The sequence below is a fragment of the Canis lupus genome, chromosome 7, assembly GCF_003254725.2.
Source record: "Canis lupus dingo isolate Sandy chromosome 7, ASM325472v2, whole genome shotgun sequence".
Lineage (NCBI taxonomy): Eukaryota > Metazoa > Chordata > Mammalia > Carnivora > Canidae > Canis > Canis lupus.
The window spans coordinates 31,446,160-31,468,464 of record NC_064249.1 but is presented as its reverse complement, the minus strand read 5'-3'; the positions used below and the strand labels follow the sequence as shown (position 1 = coordinate 31,468,464).

Sequence of the window (22,305 nt, the reverse complement as noted above, 5' to 3'; positions counted from 1 at the left end):
GATGTTAATTGCTAATGTCTAGAAACATAATTGGTTTTTATTCATTAATTCTGTATCTTATGTAATCACACTGAATTCCTGTCCTATCATTGGTTTTAGTGGATTCCTTTGGATACTTTATATTAGAGATGTCACCTGTAGTTTTTATTTCTTTCATCACAATCTGAATGCCATTTGCTTCTTTTTCTTAACTAAAGAAGTGCTGATACTGCTAAACAGAAGTGATGAGAAGGCACATCTTGTCTTCTTTTTTGGTCAATCTAGCTAAAGGCTTTTCAGTACTCTTAATCTGACAGAACCAACTTCTGACTTTGTTGATTTTCTCTATTGTTTTTATATTCTCTATTTCATTATTTCCACTCTAGTGTTTATCACTACCTTCTTTCTATCTGCTGGATTTGGTTTATTCTTTTTTCAGTTTCTTAAGATGTAAGTTTAGATTATTGATATCAGATTTTTTAAGATGGGTATTTTCAGCTATAAATTTTTCTGAGCACTGCTTTACTTGCAAACCATAAATTTTAGTATGTTATGATTTCATTTATGTGCATTTCAAAGTATTCTCTAATTTTTCCTTGACTTCTTTGAAACATTATTTGGGAGCATGAGGTTTAACCTACACATATCTGCAAATACCCTCAAGTTTCTTTGTTACTGATTTCTAATCTAATTCCACTGGGATCAGAAAACTACATTTTCTATAGTTTAAAATTTATTAAGTCTTTAATCTCCTCAAATTTATTAAGGCTTGTTCTGTGGACTTTGCATATGGTTTGTCCCAGAGACTGTTCTACGTATGCTTGAGAAATACATTTTTCTGCTGCTACTGGGTGGTATCTTCTAGAGATGTCAGATCTAGTTTGTGTATACTATTGTTCAAGTCTTGTCCTCCTTGCATGCTGATCTGCTTACCATCTATCCATCATTAAAAGCAGACTATTGAAGTCTCCAAATGTTACTAATTTCTCCCATTAATTCTGTCAGTTTGTTCTTTATGTATTTTGAGACAGTACTGTGAGATGCATATATGTTTATAACTGCTGTATCTTCCTCATAGATTTAGCTTTTATTACAAGGGAACACCCTTCTTTATCTCTAGTAATTTTTTTTCTAGTAATTTTTTTAAAGTCTATTTTATCTGCTATCAGTATAGCTACTCCACCTTTTTTTACGTTTGCTTATAGTTGTTCTATCTTTTTACTTTCAACTTATTTATATCTTTGAATCTGAAATGTTGCTCTAGTAATACAAAAACAAATATACTTGATTTTTTATGCAATCTGACATCTACCTTTTGAATGGATTATGGAATACATTTACATTTAATGTTATCAATATGGTTGGATTTACATCTGTATATTTTTAAGTTTTTAATATACCTCATCTTTTTTATTTCCCCATTCTTCATTACCTTCTTTTTTATTAAAAAGATTAGTGATTTTTCTTATACTTCAGTTTTCTTAGTGGTTGCTCTAGGGCTTGCAATATATCTTTAATTTATCAGAATCTACCTCAAATTTTTACTGATCTAATTCCAAAAACATAGAAACTTTATTCGTCTATAGCTCCATTCACTTTTATACTATTGCTGTTAGATATACTCTCTGTGCATTTGTTTAATATATGATACAAGTTGTTATAATCACTAGTTTATACAATCTTACAATTTTTAAAGAAGTTGAGAGGAGAGGAATATTCATACAGTTGTTATATTAACAATTTTATTTACCCTTCATTGTTCATTTCATTCTATAGCTTTGACTTTACCTTGTATCATCTCCTTACTCCAATACAGCTTTGTTTCCACTGGTCTTTTGTGTTATTATTCTGTCACATTACATTTCTGTATGTCATAGGTTCAACAATATACATATTGTTTTAAGAAGATGTTTTTAAAGTCAGACAAGGGAATAAAGGAGAAGAAATATACAATTATAATATCATTTGTGTAGATAAAAATTATGTATACTAGTGCTTTTGTGTGTGTGTATATGATTGCAAATTACTGTCTGATGTCATTTACTTTGAATCAGAAGAACTCCCTTGAGCATTTATTGAAAGGCAAATCTGTTAGTAAAAAATTCTCTGCATTTGCTTATGTGAGAATGTCTTTATTTCACCTTCATTTAGGAAAAATTGTCTTGCTAGACATGAGATTTTGGGTTGATCACTTTCACTTTCAACACTGTAAGTCATCCTTCGGAATGCCATTCATTCTGATATGTCTGCTGTTATTTTTGAGGTTTCCTTGTATGTGATGAGTTGTTTTTCTCTTACTGCTTTCAGGAATTATTTTCTATGTCTTTGGCTTTCAACATTTTGACTAAGGGATATCAAGGTGTTGATCTCTTGGAGTTTACTACTTGATGTTCACTGAACTTGGGTATATTTATTAATGTTTTTCATCAAATTTCTGGACACATCTTCAATTTTTTTCTGCACCTTTCTCTCTCCTCTCTTCCTGATACTCACATTTCATTGATATTTGTCACTTGATGGTGTTTCACATTTTTCTAAGGTTCTGTCTTTTTTTTTTCTTTTGTTTTACTCTGTACTTCTGATTTCATAGCCTCTATTGATTTATCTTAAATGTGGCTAGCTTTTTTTCTGCTACCACAAATCACTTGTTAAATTACATAGTTGTGGGTTTTTTTTTTTTCATTTTGGTTATACTTCTCAACTCCAAAATTTTTTTAATAATGTCTCTTTATGGTATTCTCAATTTCATGAAATATTGTCATCATACCTTCCTTTACTTCTTAGAAATAGATTCCTTTAATTCTTTGGAGATATTTAGCATGAGTGCTTTAAAGTCTATGTCTGTTAAATATCCTATCTGGGCCTCTTTGTATAATGTTTCTAGTACCTGTTTGCCTATTTTTTTCTCCAGTATATGGGTGACACTTTATTATTTTTTGTAGTTCTCATATTGTTGAAAACTGGACATTCAGATAATATACTCTAGCAACTCTGGATACTGATTTCTCCTTCCTTGCCCCAGGAGTTGTTGTTGTTGTCCGCTTACTTATTTTTTACTTGTTTATTTTGGCCTGACTAGTTCTGTGAAATCTATCTACTACAGTGTATGATCTGATGTTCCTACACACATTCTTCCTCTATCATTTTATCTTTTAGCCTGACTACCTAGGTACCATTTATTGAGCCAAATATTATACTAAAGTTCCTCTCACTCCTTAAGAGTTTACCCTTAACCATTGTGTGTATGTTGGGGGGTGGGGTAGGATGCGTGCATTGGAGGCGACTATCACAGTTTCAAGTTTATGAAATTTTTCCCCACATTCAGCCATGAAGAAGATAGCAACTTGGATTTTCTCTAATTGCTTCAGGCAAAGTATAGCCCTGGGCATATACATAGCTTCCAGACTTTCAGGAATGACCAATTTTATTTTTAACTCTGGCTTAGCAGTTGCGTTTGGGTCAAAGTAGCTTATGTTCAGTCAATGTTTCAACAAAGGTGTGATTAAAACTTGTGCTGGTGAAGCTTTTTGCACTCAGTTCTGATGAATCTGTATAAGGTTTGAGGAATGCTTTCATGGTATCTCATATCTTGCTCTGACTGCTCCTGAGAGTATACCGCCTAGCACAAGTGCACAGTCTTCCTGATTCCAGAGATGTCTGATCCCTGGAGGGCCCTTTCCTTAGTTTCCATGGTTGCCTGGTTGCCTGGAATAGAGTTTCTGCAACAGAGGACTGGGGAATTAAGAATGCTTTTCTCTCCTAAAGTAACCATAACCTGAGGTTATGTGTTCTCAGCTATACACACCAGGGATAGAAATCTCCTAACACAGAGTTAAGGTAGCTCGTATTAGAGTGGGTCAGAACTCAAATACCTCAGACATTCATTATTCTCACTGTGTCTTGGTAGATTTTCTTGAATGACTATTTCTCTATTTCCTTGATACCCTTAGGCCAACTGTCAGAGACCTTAAATGAATATTTTTGTTATATTTTTCACAGTTAATTGCAGTTTTGCTGATAAAAGAACCCACCAAATTCCTTGTTCTGCTGATCTAGAAGGCCCACCTCTTTTGTAAAATAATACTTCAGATAGTTTTGAGTGCCTGGGTGACTCAGTTGATGAAGCATCTGCCTTCAGCCCAGGTCACAATCTCAGGGTCCTGGGATTGAACCCCAAGGTGGGCTTCCTGTTCAGCAGGGAGCCTGCTTCTCACTCTCCCTTTGCTCCTGCCCTTGCTTGTGCATGCTCTCTCTCTCAAATAAATAAAATATTTTTTTAAATATTTCAGATAGTTTCTAATTATAATTAAGTAATTTTAAAAATTCTTATATTAACATTTAACAAAATAAAAGCAGAAATGATGGAAATCTTCATTATAAACAGGGTTTTGAAAAAAGAAACAAATCTACATTTTAGTTGAAACCACAAAAAAGTTTTAAATAAAAATATAGAGACATGATAAAACTTCATCATTTTCTTCTAAGTCTGAAACTTGTATCCTCAAATAATTGGAATCATTTTTCAGCTTACCTTACAGTAAAGTATAGTGTGAACTATCCAACTATTGTCATCTGCATCACTTTCCACAGGGAAAAGGTAGGAGCTATAATAATTGTAACTATGTGAATCAAATCAGATAAATTCTCCACTCTAGGATAATTTAACACACAGTTGCTGTCCATGGTAAAGAAACATACCTTCCACTATGTAATATCAAGACATCAGAAATCAACTTCAGGTCTAATTTATGAAATTCCATTCCACTCTTATGTCTAAGACAAGTCTAAAGACTTTTTCCAGTCTTTGGGATGAGAAGGAAACATACTCAGCTAAGGAAACAAATTATCTGCAGTCCTGAAACCATCAAACAGGAGCTTTCCACACACACAGGAGTACTAAAAAAAAGGAAAGAAAAAGAGAAAGAAAAAAGAAAAAAGAGAAAGAGAAAGAAAAAGAAAAAGAAAAGAAAGAGAAAGAGAAAAGAAAAAGGAAAAGTAAAAGAAAAAAAGAAAAAGAAAGAGAAAAAAAACTGACTGATTTACTATGGTTTTAAATAAGGTTCAAGGAAATTTTTGCACATGGTGCTATTTTCAAAATTCATCCTTAATCCTCTCTACATATCTAAACAATAAATTCAAGGCCTACTTCAAGCCTCGTCTCTTCTACACAGCCTCACACTAAGTCCAGCCAGTGTGCTCTGTTAAACTCCTCCTGACCACCCACAACACTTATTATTTTAGTATATAGTGTGAAAGTTGAAGAGTAATTCAAGTCACTAAACCTGAATTACTTCATACCATGTCTCATGGAGACAGTAGTAAATCAACCCTCCAGAAAACTTCTCTGGCCTGGCAGCCTTCTCTTCTTTACTGTATTCCTTGCTGAACTGAATAAACCCTACTCTCCTCGGGGTGCTCCCTTTCTTTGGTTTTTCAGGGCTGTCTGTAGTATTTGTCCCACACAATATTAGTAGTACTGAGAAAATACCCTCCCATCACCTGCTCCAAATTATACAATTTAGACTCTGTGAATGATGAAAAATCTTTCCTTACTTTTGCAAGGATGACATTCAGTGTTCATAAATAATGATAATAAGGTAATGAATTGTACATGAATTTTCCAAACAACCATTTCTTCAATACCTATGGATTGTGATAAACAGAACATCTCAGTCATTAAATGCCAACAACTCTTTCCTATACATCTAGTACAAAAGAATCTTAGTATCCAAAAAAAAAAAAAAAAAGAATCTTAGTATCATTATAATATATGAATATAAGGTCCAAAACAATTAACTTTCAGGATCATGATTAGGTTTTGTGCGATTTCAATGCATAATTAATCAAACATAATTTTCCTAATATGTAATATAGCAAGGTCAAGGAACTTTAGCCTAATTATTTTTCCTTTTCATTATGCCAGTAGTTTTGGGGTGGTTTTTTTTTTTTTGCCATTTACTTAGAAGTATAAAAACAATTTTTTGGCTGAAAGAAAACTTAAAAATAGACATTATTATTTTTGCATTCTTTGAATTGATTGGGTATGCTCTACAAATAGTTATGGGAATAGCATCTTCAAAAAATAATAAATCTTTCAACATCTAAAACAAATCCAGATTCCACAAAACCTATGTTTGTCTAATTATAGCTTTGTATTTTGATGTGGTTTTCTATGTAAATACATTTTAAGGCTTGCAATAGGAATGTATTCTATTAAAAACAGATGTTATGCTAAAAGTTACAAAGTACCAAATGTTTATTATGTATCCCCAAAACAAATCTAAATTGTCTTATTGTAAGATATTTTGTGTTTCAGACATTATTTTAGGTCTTCAGTCTAGATCACCAATATAACTATCCAAATCAACCAAAACACACCCTTGTCAGCTACAATAGGAAAAATTAACATCAGTTTAAAAAAAACTAGATTTCTACTACTCAGATTATCACCCAGCCTACACTAAAATATCCCGTGAGGATGGTAAAACATTTGCAATAAATAGAGATTTATGAGTAAAATACATACCCCTTTTTCCTTTTCATGCAGGCCAATACTACAGCAGCAGACAATATTTGAAGTATAGTACATACAATTTCCCAATGCCTCCACATGGTAGAAAGCAGCCTTAAAATGGCAATTACTATTTCATGTAAGAACATTTGAAAGCATTACATTATACACCCCTATATAGGAACATCTGAATAATGAACACTTCTTTTTCCATTGTGCTAATGGGTTTTTATAATACACACAAAAACAGCCTTTTTAGAGGTTAGGTTCGCAAACACAATGGAAAATAGAACAAGAAAAAAAAAAAAGAAAATAGAACAAGATACCAAATGTCTAATTCCTTAACATTTATATTTGTATTAAATGGGAATTCTAACAAATTCTGTTATTACCTCTCCTTAAAATAAGTAGCAGATTTAACTATTTTTCTAATCATATTTCCAGAGGCTAAATCCCAACAAATACTTAACTATCATGACTTGTTTTGCTCTGCCATTCTCTGGGCAGAGCATTTTAATCTGATAAATAGAAGAAGTCCAGAAAGAGATTCATTTGTGTTACATTAAATGACTATACAAATGTCAGTTTACTTTAAAAATAACACAGATTCTTCTTATTCACTCTTGTTAACTTCTGTGTGTAAATTTCCATTGTGCGTAGCATGTTCTTTTACAGACTTTTAAAGTATGATTAGATTTTATTTACTTAAGACATATTTATAGAGATGGCTCCTTTCTGTGTCATGGAATGAATCAAAGGTATCATCATTTGGCATTTGGTGAGGTTTAACCACTGTGGCTGTGACCTCCAACCAGTACTTACTTGCCAAACAAGCAAATGACGCTCATTCTTACTGTTTGCAGAAATTTTTGTGTCTCAAGTTCACATCTCTCAGATAAACTTTTACTTAACTGGGCAAATGTCATGCTTGGTGGCATCATAGTTTATGTATTTGTCAAAATCTGTTAGAATATGGAAAATGCTTTAAAAGTATCTTCATATACAATTTTGTTAGTGTAACTAGTCATTTAAATATTGAGCATATATAAAAACCAAAACAAATTCAAATTATTTTCTAAAAGTATCTATTCTGGTTTCCAGATAAATAAAATAGTATATTCATAGTTACATAAAATACTTCACATTCATACATATTACTTAATGATCAAGAGCACAGTCTCTGGAGCCAGATGGTTAGAGTTTAAACTAGCCTGGAAGCATTAATCCCTTTACACCTTAGTTTTCTGTACTCTATACTGGTGATAATGCTGTCTACCTCATATGACAAGGAGGATTAAATGAGTCAATCAATATAAGCAGAATGCTAACAGCAATGACTGGTACATAGTAAAGTATAGTATGCCTTGCTGGTTTCTTGTCATAATTCGTGCTATTATTAGTATTGTTGTTGCTACTACTACAACTGCTGCCATGTTTACTAAAATATACTTGTTTATGACCTCGTTTGACACAGGATTAACTAGAAACTTCTTTGTGAGGCAGCTCTTACTTTACTTTTCTGCTCAGGTTAAACTTAACCTTTAGTGAAACACAGAAGATCCTGAAGTAACTTAAGATCATTATTGTCATTAATATTTCTGTATTACCCCAGCAATAGAGAGGAGATTGGGCTAAGTGTTTATTAGTTCTAGAGCATTCCCTAATAATGGTCAAGTATGTATGCCTATCAGCATTTAAAACAGGCCTCATAAAAAACTATTTTTCCTATTTTCCTCCTGATTCTTTATGAAATGGAGTTATTGTTATTAAATTAGTAGATTGACATTTAATTGTGATGTATAAGTATCACACTCATTTGGTTAAGAACTATGTCAAATCAAAGTCTGATAAACTCACATATACCTTCTCAGCTAATCCTCTAATGTTTTAAATACTTTAAAATAAAGAATAAACTAAGAAGTCATCACAGAAATATATATGCTATATGAAAACAATAAGAAATGCTTTGTTTTAGGTTCCTTGAGGAAAAGGGGTCTGGAAATACAAGATATCCATCATTACTACTAGATACCCAAAGAGTAACCTTCTTTCTCCTCATGCCAAACGGCAACGTGCCCAGCTAAAGAATCTTCTATTATCAAGCTGAAAATGTCTCTTCTGAAAGAGTAAAAACAGCACAGGCACCTCATTAAATACCAGTGCATTTGACCACAGTCTTACTTTCAAGAAGACAGATCACAGAAAAAATTATTTGGCTATTTTTAAATATTTAAAGAAAAACAGAACTTCTAGCTTCCATTGTATATAAGAAGAATTGCTTGAAATACCTCCATAAACATATGCCAGAGCATTAAAGGCTATTCATTTCACCGGACATGAATCATGAGGTACCAAAATGTCTGCACATACAATCAGTATACATTTCCCATAAAAAGGGGAACTATTTGCATGCATCTTGAAAATATATTTTCCTTAAACAAAATTTTAAATGTCTCAAGTAGATGGAATGAATAGATTTTTCTTCCAAATACAACAAAGTTAAATAAAACTAGGTTTCTTCAGCAATATATCACTTCACAGATTTTTCTCTCTCCAACAAAGAAAGAAAGAAAGAAAGAAAGAAAGAAAGAAAGAAAGAAAGAAAGAAAGAAAAAAAGAAAGAAAGAAAGAAAGAAAGAAAGAAAGAAAGAAAGAAAGAAGAAAACAAATCTTATCCCTTATCCCTCCAAAATCAGATCTGAAGTGGAGGGCTCAGTACCAAGAGCCAGGCCAAAGAGACGCAGAGCAAGCTTATCAGGAGTCATGATAGAGACTATTCCATTAACCCTGTTTGAAGTTGAAGGTCAACAGTAGCATCACCGTCAATAAGTGCTAACTATGACATTGGTGAAGTCTCTTACCCACAGTTTATGAAATGTCCTAATAACAGAGTAAGGTGATTGTGTCCAGATGATGTTCAGTACAGATGAACTGTTCATGTGCAAAGAGGCCATCTCATGCCAACTAGTTGAATTTCAAGTTTTGATGATTTTAACATTGTATTTCAGTAAGCTAAAACTGAATATTATATCAAATAAGTCATGAAATCCGATAGTTGCTGGCAACATATGAAGCATCTTCCTTATCTGTGTTCACTCAATAGAAAAAAGTGATGATGGAAGGTGAGGGAGGTATCATTTGCCTTTCTGAGCATTTCATCCCTAGACAAGAGACATTCTGTGTCACATCTGCCCAGCACAGGCACCTCATTAAATGACAATCCTAACTGCCTCACTGGCCTTGATACAGTCACTCTGACAAGATTCCTTGCCTAATTTTCCCATCTCTGACAGTCCATGAAAAGAAGTATGATTCAGACTAAGTGTGCTATATGCAAATGTACTGTGAAAAATATTTTTTTAATATTTATCTCTGCCAGAGAAAATGTGACTTCCATTTACCTTTATTCCCCTTAGCACTGCCACCTTGACCATACTAATTATTATGAGATGAATGATTTTCTGTTTTTTTAATAATTACTAGGCATAGTCATTGATATTTATAAGGTCCTCCTCCCTCAGTTAGTTGGTTTATTTTTAAACAAAATTTTATTCAGTGCCTACAATATGCCAGGTGCTGTATACTTCATCATAGTTCCTGAACTATGGTCACCAGAGGCCAACTTTACTACAATAAATGACTCTCAAAATTCAACTGCGTAATGTTTAGATTTGCGTCATTTTCAGATTAATAGAAATGCCTGGGGTGAGCCTGCCAATCCACTTAACTAGACATTCAAGCGGTCTAGTTGTGCCATTCAAATCCATCCTTCCCTGGCTAGATTTGGCAGTATCCATATGCTGGGAGTTGTCTGCTCTGAAATAAGTATCAACGGAAAAAACTGGGTCACACTACTAGCTACAGCTTTCAGGTCAGAGGCAAAAATTCCATTGGCTACCACTCATCTGGAGATAACAGTCCAGGAGAACAATGGGAACTTTGGGTCTCATTTCTCTCTCTCTTACTGCCCCCTAAGACCATGCACCATTCTCTTACTTCCATACACTTTTTCACTCACCCAGTAAAGTTAAGAAATGTAGCCACACCCCATTTTAGGGTAAACGATGGATACCAATAGCAGTAACTCCTATCTGGGGCTCATTATAGTGGAGTGTTGCTATACTTTCCTGAAAATGACACCCTTGAGAAATTTACAATATCATTTCATGATTAAGTCCACTGGGTGGATCAGTTGGGAAATGTTGCTTGGAAATGTTTTACTCCAAATGCACTATTCTTTCTTTTTCTAACTCAGGTGTCACAAGATAGATCAAAGGATCTATCACAGAATAGAGATGTTGGTACTAGATATAAGACTTTCTTTCAAAAAAAAAAAAAAAGACTTTCTTTCATATGTCAAGTACAGTGTGATTGTTTAGCTGGACTCTAAAGAATGTCCAATTCCACAAAATACCAAACACATTATAGATTACTAAGGCCTGAACTTCTTACTTACTTGTATTTCTTTGCCTACTTTTAACCTTTCTTTCTATCCATACTAGTTCTCAGATGAATTTCAATCAACTGACAGTTTCTTTCTAGACAACTAATTCTAGAAACAAGCAATAGCTGAAATTTTGGGAATATGTATCACGAGGTTACAAATAAAATCATCAGGACATTATCGCTTGGCAGAGACAATGATTTATTGTTCTATTTGGGACAGTCTTATTTATCCACATGTCCCAAAATTCTAACTTCTACTATCTATAAGGAGTATGGAGGTTACACAGCTCAGAAAACAATTTCATTTTTTTATTCTAATCAAAGTTCACATTTATGCCCAAAACAGTTTCCAATATCAGGAAGCGCACAAAAGTACTCACTTGTTTAGCCTTGGTCTTTGTAATGGTGTCAGAAATAGGTTTCTTCCTCTCCTTCACAGCAGTTTTAGAAAATAATTCTTCAAATTCATGACAATCTATGGATGGCTCTTCAATTTTCTCCCAAATAAGTGAAGCACTGGAGTCTCTAAAGTTAAGCAAAAAACCAATGAAATAGCTATCAAATTGAACTATAAGATATCATTGTGAGTATAATAAACAAAAATGAAGAACAGAAGGAAAGAAGGGCAAGAGAGAAAAAAAGATGAGAGGTAGGAAGAAAAGAAGTATGGAAGGAAGGGAATAGGAGGGGGCAGGGAGAAGGGAGGACAAGAGGAAAGCAATAAGGAGGAAAAGAATACTCTTTTTAACACTGCCATTTGTTTTATCAACTTGATGATAAAGTTAAAATACCATCAATACAGAATGAAATCTTTGCCTAAAAAAAATAATTTCTAAGAATTCTTAGTTATCAAGTCCTGTATAAAAATGTAGAAGAAAAACCCCTCTCAGTATAAGCTATAAACGCAGGAATGCTTACTATCTCACAATTCCAACTTGACTCATCAGCTTTGTGGACTATGCATATGTTTAAAAAAGAAATTATTAAAAAAAAAAGAAATTATTTTATGATCCAAGGTAGCATCCTCCATCTCCCTACCACTTCCCTTCACTCTACAGTGACTGCAGATTCATGTCATACCACCTAAAAAGGGTAGGTCTATTTTTTAGAGCAAAGGAACAACAAAATAAAATAACTTCATATAATGTATCTGGATAAAACGAGTTTGGAGCATGATTTGAAATGAAGCATCAGTGTATATAAGTGACATGGCAATTATACAGAAAATAAGCTGTGAAGTTAGAAGTAGTCAAACTATATAGATTCTTCTCCCCTAGTCTGATTCAGTGAAGAGAAAATTAGTATAACATATGAGGAGGCCTGGTAAATATCCTATTCTAAATGCATGCCATATCATACAAAAAAAAAAATTCAAGGAATCATGAAAAGGTGTAACAAGGAAGTCCAGTGAAGTTTAAAGAGTATGTTTTGTCCCCCACTGGCACATTCCTCAACCAAGTATCACAGCACTGTCCTAGGAATCAGGGAAACCAACTATAGACTATGCATGGATAAGTATACCATACTTAAGCTTACCTTCTGGGAAATATTCTTTTATAAATATCATTCCCAAGTATGATTTTATAACTTAACACTGTGTCACCAATTATCTATAGAAATGCCAGGAAATTCTCAAAACTAAATTATTTCACACATGGCATATGGATTTGTGTATTTTTGTATAGCACATCTTTGAAGATAAAGACTATTGCAAGTAAAACTGGAATAGTAAGACAAGGCTGTGCCTTCAAAAGGTTGCAAAAAATATTCTCGAGGCTCAGTCTGTCTTAAGAATTTGATTTATGATTTATAAGCTATTTGTCAGAGTGAGGTTCTAAAACTATTCAATAGAGCATGTATGCTAAGAAAAATATATCCCTTCATCTTTACAGGGTTGATCAGACAGATATACAGATGGATAGCTGTACACCTTTTGATACATGTATGTCATTTGTTTTATATCTCTGATAATTCTGGAGAAAAGTCTAAAAATCTAAATAACAGATGCTTCACTAAACATTAATGTAAAAATCTACTGAAAAGTTTCAGAACAGTACTAAAAAAGTCATTAAAATATAATTTCCCCAAGAGTTGTAAAGACAAATGTTCCCTCATATTGACAAACTGTGCAAAGATGAGCTTCAATTCATGTTACCTTTTACTATGCAGTTGAATTCTCGTCCAATACAGAGGCTTCATGGGCCGACAAGGCTCTACTGGCTGCTTCCTACTCCCTCTGTCTTGGTTCAGCCCTAATCCAAACAAGCCAGCTGGCAATGGAGGAGGAAGAAAGCCACATACTTCTGGTGCTGATAAAGTGCTACTTCCAACTTGAGGGGGGAGTGGAGGGCCTGATCCAGGAAGCAGAGGGGGTGGGGGAATGCCTGCTCCAGAAGTGGGAGGGGGAGCTGGAAGGGGTGTAATCCCCATACCTGGCAAAGGAGGGGGAGGAGGTATTCCCACATGGGGAAGAGGAGGAGGAGGAGGTATTCCCATTCCAGGAAGGGGAGGGGGAGGAGGTATCCCCACTCCAGGAAGAGGTGGGGGAGGAGGTATTCCCATACTGGGAAGTGGAGGGGGAGGAGGTATTCCCACATGGGGAAGAGGAGGGGGAGGAGGTATTCCCATACCGGGAAGAGGAGGAGGCGGAGGTATCCCCACTCCAGGAAGAGGGGGGGGAGGAGGTATCCCCACTCCAGGAAGAGGTGGAGGAGGAGGTATACCCATACTGGGAAGCGGAGGGGGAGGAGGTATTCCTTCACCTGGCAGAGGAGGCGGAGGAGGTATCCCCACTACAGGAAGAGGAGGAGGAGGAGGTATTCCCATACTGGGAAGCGGAGGGGGAGGAGGTATTCCTTCACCTGGCAAAGGAGGGGGAGGAGGTATTCCTTCACCTGGCAAAGGAGGGGGAGGAGGTATTCCTTCACCTGGCAGAGGAGGGGGAGGAGGTATTCCTTCACCTGGCAGAGGAGGGGGAGGAGGTATCCCCACTACAGGAAGAGGAGGGGGAGGAGGTATTCCCTCACCAGGCAAAGGTGGAGGAGGGGGTGGTAGCATTTCTCTACCAGGCAGAGGAGGAGGTGTGGGGATGGCTGTACTGGGCAGAGCAGGGAAAGGGGGAGGTGAGGGAGCCACTATGTCCACTCCAGGCATGGAGCTGGAAGACTCTGTGCAAGGCAGAGGTGGTGAGGGTTGGATGCTATGGCTGTTTTCAAAGGAAGAGAAAACAGACTGTTCATGGCTGGTTTCAAATTCAGTATGAAGAGAAGGATGGGAAGGTTGTAACCCAGCCTGTCTTTGACCGTCAGACCAAGGAAGGGATGGAGGTGGTGGAGGCAAACTGGGCTGATGTGTGTCAAGCTGTACTGATATTCGCCTTGGAGACACAATCAAAGAAATCTCTGAACAGAATTTTGTCTGAGGTCCAGAAGGTGAGGAGGGCACAGCTGAGTCTCCACTTTCGGCCCCAGGTGGGTGGGGAGGACACTCTGGCAGTGCATTAACAGAAGGCAATGTTGGTATCCCACCCTCTTCTGTCGGGGACGTCTGGATTGACTTTGCCTCTAAAATCCTTTGATGGCGTACATCCTTTTCTCCTAACCTGAGAGCTTCAAGACAGACACCTTCTAAGGGTGCCATTCCATTCTGAGCCCCATGACGGCCGCTGGCCACCTCCATATCCAAGGCAGGATATTGCTTTTCCAGCTCAGCTATTTTGGTCCTCAGATCCTCAATGGTCTGTTCCAGCTGCTGAATTACAGTTGCCTGTCCTTCAGACTTCATCTCAAAATCTTCCTGAGGGGCAACAAAGTTAAATATAGTTAAATATAAAATGTGATCAAAAATATTAAAATAATAATTTTAAAACTTGCAAATTATATTTGTTTGTTGTAATACTTCCAGAAATATCCCTCCACAGAAAGATACTATTAGTGTTTGTATGTATCCCTTCTTTCTCACCCTTAGACTTCAAAGTGGTTTACACACACTGCCATAAAGTCCAAAGGCTCTTGTTTGTTCAATCTTTAAATGATATTACTAAAGACAAGCGGATCACTGACAACAGGGAGAAAAAATTCTGAGTAATAAACGAATTTATTTCCAAGACAGCCTCCTCTCATACCTGCCCAGTAACACTTGCTACTACTATGTTCCCTAAAGACATTTTAAATCCTGTTTTAAAAATTATCACTACCTTTTAAAGGTAGTCATTGAAAGAGTCTCCAATAAGATTATTTGAAACAGCTCTGACATCCATATGCACATGTTACCATTTCACTTACATCATGTTTACTAAAACTTTAATTTTTTACCGAAGACATTTCAGAACGTGATGTCTATGACTCTGCACAATTTATGAAGACTCCTGATAACAACTGTGCCAATGTATGGATCACCCTCACCTCTAAACAGTGTCTTTCTTTCCCAAGGCATAGAATCAACCAGAAATACTTTAAGAAAAAGAAAATGCTTTGGGGGTCAATGGAGGGGAAAAGCCTTATGGGTAAATTAAATAAAAATAACAGATGAGCAAAATGCATTTAGAAGAATAAGGTAGGGGTAAAGAAAAAGGAGGAAAAAAGGAATAGGAGAAGGTAGAAGAGATAAGAGACAAACCCCAGCTATGTGAAGCTGCAACATTGGACAACTGCTCAGGCAGACATGGATTTGCTCATTCAAGGCTCGCATACAAGGCAAAGAGAATGTGGGAGAGTTCTCAAAGTAAGAGCTGTTTCTACAGAGTGTCCCAGGGCTTTCCGCAGATGATCCCAACAGGGGTCTCCATAAAGAGCCATAGTCCACAGACATACACATCTATTACCTTCCCCATATGGGAGCCTGAACCTGCCACTTCAGACCTGCTCTTTACAAATAATGCAAGAATAATTAAGAGGTAATATCAAGATTATGTTAAGTATAAAACTAAACTCATATTCTGCTTGCCCAAGATTAAACTCTGGATACAAGAAAACTCTCCACAAAATAAAAAATAAGCTTTTTATTTCCCTTTTATTAAATCCAAAACAAATAACCCATCTGCAATGGAAAATTTGTAGATGGACAAGACAGAAATGTTCTTTCTATAAATGTATGTACAATATTTACTATAAATGAAGAATTTTTGGTGCTATGTGTATAGTTCTTAAAAAAAAAAAAAAAAGTCCTCAGAGCTAGTTCCCTATCCCTCCCATGGGAAGTAAAGAAGGTATAAACTTGGTAGTCTTTTGGTTTTTTAAGATTTTATTTATTTATTTTTTATTTATTTATTTATTTATTTATTCATTCATTCATTCATTCATTCATTCATGAGAGGCACAGAGAGTGAGGCAGAGAGATAGACAGAGGGAGAAGCAGGCTCCTTACAAGAAGCCTAATACGGGACTCGAGCCCCAGAGCAGGATCATGCCCTGAGCTGAATACAGACGCTCAATCACTGAGCCACCCAGGCATCCCTTAATTTAGTAGTCTTAATACTAATCCCTGTAACTTCTTCCCTGGAAACTCTATCTTTTATTACAACATTTAACTTCCTTTAGATCAGTTATGATGCCTGTTGAGAACTAAAGAGAGCTTGTAACCTCAAAGGCATGGCCTTTCCACAAAGTGCTTTGTCATGTAATGCCACATAGCCCTTACTATGGAAGAAAACTAAAAAGGAAACTAATTTACTTTTCAACTAATAAAGGAATGTAATTTACTTTAAACAGGCAAAATTTGAGGGACTATTTATTTGTAAATATAGATTTTATATATATATATATATATATACATACATATATATAGGTACTTTGTTGCTACTTTTCACCGATGTCTACATTGGTGTCTACAAAAGTATTACAATGCATAGTTTGAGAAATCATGTCATTTTCTAAATAGTTCATGGTAAAAAAAAAAAAAAAAACTATAATAAAGAATACCCTTTTTGAGCACTCATTTCTTAAATGTTATTACCGAGACCAGCTCTTTTTCATTGTAGATTTGAATATAATGAAAGCACTATATGACCTCTTCTTCATAAAGCCATTACTCTCAGGAGCAGGAAACATAACAGGCTTTCCTAACACAGAGAAGAAGACAGAGACTTAAACAAAATGCCAAGATGAAGGAATTCATCCCAAACGAAACAACAAGATAAGGTCATGGCCAGAGATCTAATTGAAACACATATAAGTAATATGCCTGATGGAGACTTTAAACAACAATCATAAGGATACTCACTCACTGGACTTGAGAAAAGCATGGAAGACTTCAAGGAGGCCCTTACCACAGAGATAGAAGAGTTAAAAAACAGTCATAAATGAAAAGTGAAATGACCAAGATTACAAACAGACTAGATGTAATGAAAACAAGGATAGAAGAGGCAAAGGAATAAATAAGTGATATAGAAAATAAAATGATGGAAAATAATGAAGCTGAACAAAAGAGAGAAAGAATAATTATGGAACACAAAAATAGACTTCGGGAACTCAGTGACTCCATTAAATATAATAACATTCACATTATAGGAGTCTTAGAGGAAGAGAGATAAAAGGGGGCAGAAAATTTATTTGAGGAAATCATAGCTGAAAACTTTCTGCATCTAGGGAAAGAATATAATGAAAGCATATAAAAGTAAAAGACAAGAAGGAGGACAACAAGTAAGAGGAGGAATTAATCCTAAATCATGACAGCTTAGCAACTATTGTAATAGCAACTATTACACTTCTTTCTACATGAATTTATGCTCCCACATTTACAAGCCAACTAGTCCAACACAGCACTCAAAGACCATGAGCATAGAAGGTCATAGTACCAGCGACTAGAAAGATTCCGGAGATTTTTAAGCTTTTCTGATTACTTATACAGCCAGCAAGAAAAAGGTAGAAGAGTATTCCATTACATATGCTATACCAGAAAAAGACTTCTTAAATGGAATCAAGACAATTTTGCAGTTATTGTGGATTGACTCTCCCAACCTCCAGCTCCTTCTCCTTCTATATGCAGAAGTGGGAAGAAAAAGTACATTTATAGCTCCCTTGCAATTAGGTTCATCCAATTAGATGCAGTTGCCCAGAGATTTAGCAAGTGGAATAAGACAGGAGCCATACTCCAGTGTCCTTAACTGTTCTTAGCAATCAAGATCTGCTAACTGGAAGCTGCTCTAGAACAGTGTTCTACTGTCCACTCTCCAGTTTCCAACAGTAGCCTCAAAGATTTTAGCTTCCCTGGTATACCAGTTGTATATGATCCCTTTGAAAAGTTTCAGGCTAGACACAGATCTTTCAAATTTTTTAACCTTTCCTGAAAAAGTTAACTTTATATAGTAAACCCTTCTGTTTAATATATTTAGTATGGTTTCTTGTTCGTCAATAAAGCCTGATTGATAATAACTAGTTACTAATACTTCAGATTAAAATATGAAGGGAAAAAAGGATCTTCCTGTAAGCAGCCCAAGGTGATCTCTAAAAATGATTCACTTTCACTTGACCCAGAAAATCCAAAAACATCATGCAAATCAAGAGGTTCAAATCTTCATGTTCACTTTAAGAACATCACCCAGGGCACGCATATGGGAAAAGCCACTAAGTATCTGAAAGATGTCACTTTACAGAAGCAACAAGCGCCATTCCATAGACACAATGGTGCTATTGGTAAGCATATCCAGGCCAAACACTAAGGCTGGACACAGGGTCAGTGGCCCAAAAAGACTGCTGAATTTTTATTTATGTGACTAAAATGCAGAAAATAATGCTGAACTTAAGGGTTTAGATAATGATTATCTGGTCATGGAGCATATCCATGTAAACAAAAGCTCCCGAACACATACTGCCAGATTTATATAGCTCACAGTCAGATTAACCCATACATGATCTCCCATTGCCAGAATGAGATGATCCTTACTAAAAATGTAGTTTCTAAACTAGAAGAGGAGATTACATAGGAAAAAGGAGAGAGAGAGAGAGAGAGAGAGAGAGAGAGAGAGATTCCAGAAGAAAATTAAGAAACGAAAACTTAAAGCCTAAAAATCCATTCAGCATAAAATAAATGCATATAAAAGTGGTTTTTTTAATTGTGGAAAAAAGATTCTTCCTTAAAAAATGAAAAAAATAAAACAACTATATTCTTATTTCTTAAACAATTTTTTCTCCTAATGGTAAGCATGAACAAATTGTTAGAATTAAAATGACCCAAGTTTAATTTTCTACAGCACAAACTTTCCAGCAAAAGTATATAATGCCATGATATACAATTTTTATGAAAAGACGGTCATTTTTTTATAATATCAATTATAACATTAGAGAAATTCATCCTTTTTTCCCAGTGGCCTCTGACAATCCTCTGATAAGCAAAATAATATTTTCATACATATATGTTAATTACTATCCTTACCAAATTAATTCTGTCAGGTACTCATTAATCAATCACTTTGCATGTGATTCAGGTTCTCCATCACCATCCCCTGACTTCAGGAAATTCTACACCTACTGCAAGACTAACAATTTAACCTTACATTGTATTTGTATCATGTGGCTTAAAACATCGAAAAACATTGATAAAATGACACTGCCCAAACTAAAGCATGGTAGATAATAACAGATGGTCTAAGTTAAGTAGGGATAGAATTGGGGTTGGACCTAATTTTATAAGTGGTCAATTTATTAGAGTATATTGTTCTGTTACTTATTTTACTTACGTTCTTTAAAAAGTGATAATTGAGGGCACTCAGATAAGAAAAAGATGAGAAAATAAGGGAATGACACATTCCATAAACTTTATAGGTTTTCAAATGTAAGATACAATAAGAACTAGAATGAGGAGGAAATGGCAGGGGAAATAGACAACGAAACTCAAAAACTGACTTTGCAGTAAATATAGTGATGCTAAACTTGTGGTGCCAGGAAGGTGGTGAAGTCAAAGAATTCATAGAGAATAAACAGACCACAAAGACAAAAGGCTGATATTTGCATAGAGGATTGCTTTGTAGAGATAATTATTACAGAGGACATGGAAAAAGGTTGGAGTGAGAGACTATCTGCTTCTTACATTAATTCCAGTGTAGAGAGAACAAAAAACCAATTTGCTAAAATTTAGATTCCCCCTCTATGACCCTATCTTTACATTCAACATCCCAGCCCTACTCAATGTTACAATCCTCCTTTTCTATTCCAGGAAAAAACAATTAAGCTCATCTCAAACTTTAACTGATTAACCCATAAAATAAGGCCAGCCAGCCATCTATTCTTACAGAGTAGCCAAATGTATGTAAGATTTTTGGTTTTGAATTCAGCGGGAAGTCTTCAAAGAATCTTATCTGACCTTCCTTATCCAGAGTTATCAATGGAGGGCTGGCTGGCTCTCAGAGAGTACCAATTTCATCAGCTGAGACATTCCTATACAGCTATTTAGTGAAGGCTGTTTTGCCTATCATCAGTAAGAGTTGGCTTCTATTTGGGTTATATTTTTCATTTTTTTTCAAAGATTTATAAAGAAATTTACATGGTAAATAATAATTCCTATCAAGAAAAAAAAGACTGCCTATTCTCTGGCCATTTAAACAAAAGTCCTCTTAGGGCCCACCCACAAAGCTCAGATTTAATCTCTGAGAGCCTGCCAGGCACTCAGTGGTCCATGGAAGGCCCTCAAGTGGAGAGCCTGTTCCTTGTGTCCTGTGCCTGGTACTTAATCTTCTATCTCTTTAGGATATATACCTAGATAGAGGCCTATCAGATCCTCAAAGGACTTAACAATGGTAAAACACTACTTTCTATTACCTTTAGACTTCTAAACTTTTCAAAAAGACAGCATTTCCAATAATTATGTGACGGTTTACCCAACACTAATGGTTCTCACTATTAAAAATTAAAATAAACAAATTTTTTAAAAGGAGAATAGAAAATAAGTAATCTATAATTTTGCACAGAATCCAAATAATGGGTACATCCTATAAATGGGGAAAAGATAACAAGTTGACTTTAGTTATTCAAAACAGTATGTAAAAAAAAAAAACAGTATATAATACACCTTATATATTACTAATGTTGAGATTGTTTGTATTTTAAAATATTACTTCAATCCCCTAAATCACTATAAGTAGTAAAGTCTGCCATCCACTTTGGCTGAACAATTATATACAATACGTCAGCCAAAATTCTTCTATTCCTGTATAATCTTATATGTGGGTGGTGATGGTTAGTTCTTATAAATTGTTTGAACACTTGCATATCACAAAATACAAGTTTCCATTAAAAAATAAAATGTTCACCAAAATTTTTTTCCAATTACAAGATTATCTGATTCCCAGAAAAAGAAACATTAATGTAACATTAAGGCTAAAACTGTCAAAAAGGAAGCCAAGATACACTCAAGTAAAGCTTTTGGTGAAAAGTTAATTTGCTCGTCTTTGAAACTTTATGATGTTTATAATGTAAGCAAGATACTTTCAGAGCCTGGAATACAAAAACAGCTATTGGTAAGTTAACACTGTGATAATTTATTTTGTAAATGTTAATATGAGATATGTAATTTATTTTCTATCATATTCAGATTTTCAAGTTCTGCTGAATTCTAAGGCCATGTTACTGGCAAGTTAAGATACCTCTAGACATCTGTAAAATATAAATCCTACTCTTCAGAGAAGCATATAAATTCTCTGTCATGATCTAAATTCTAAACAACATTCTAAGGTTTTTGAACAAACCAATGGCATTCCAGATTTACAATAAGCCAACAGATGCTATACATGATTATAGGCAGGAAAAGAAATCCAGATTTTAAATAGATAAGATTATGGACAAAAATAAAGTACCATCAATTTCAAGTTTGAAAAGGAAATCTCAGGAAAGGAGAGAATATCAGAATACATGATAAGTAGAAAATAACTTACCTAGGTCTTCTTTAAACAGAACATATTACGGGAAAAAAAGAGCTTCACACAGAGAGCTAAAATGGTATCTCTGGAATCCTTACAATGAAACAGATGAACTAGTGAAATTATAATATCATCAAACTGGAATGGATATGACAAATCTCTTCCAATCCCTTCATTGCATAGATGAGAAATGTGAGGGGGAGGGATTAGTTAGAACTCATAATTGGCCGTATTCCTTTTAACATCTCCTTATTGCAATAGTTGATAACAATTTGATCAATGGAAAGTCAACATCCCTAGTGCATAACCAAAGTAGAAGTAATAAACATGATAAGGAAAGGGGGTCAGGAAAAAAGAGAAAGAAATGGCAAAGAGAACCTGCCTTTTTGGTATCCCTACATCTTCTGAATTTTCTCTCTAGTTATTTGAGCTAGAGTTGTGGCAACATTCTGAACCATGTTCTAAAGCAATATAGTCCCAAATAGTGCAAGGAAAAAAAAATACTATTTTATTATAGTTT

The 22,305-nt window shown here is 35.1% G+C and overlaps 1 protein-coding gene across 8 annotated transcripts in view; it reads right to left on the bottom strand.

The window, feature by feature from the left end:
* Positions 1 to 22,305, bottom strand: part of FMN2 (formin 2) — a 370,601-nt gene that overhangs the window by 232,118 nt on the left and 116,178 nt on the right. For 7 of the 8 annotated variants that reach the window (XR_007411942.1, XR_007411941.1, XM_049112363.1 and 4 more), the window contains 2 exons: positions 13,092 to 14,731; positions 11,317 to 11,461 (listed from right to left, as the gene is read on the bottom strand). Coding sequence is in view for 6 of the 8 variants with exons in the window: in XM_049112363.1 (XP_048968320.1) it covers positions 11,317 to 11,461; positions 13,092 to 14,731 (1,785 nt within the window). In the remaining 2 variants the exon portion in view is untranslated. The remainder of the gene's footprint in view (positions 1 to 11,316; positions 11,462 to 13,091; positions 14,732 to 22,305) is intronic. The other variant, XM_049112364.1, reaches the window with a different exon arrangement.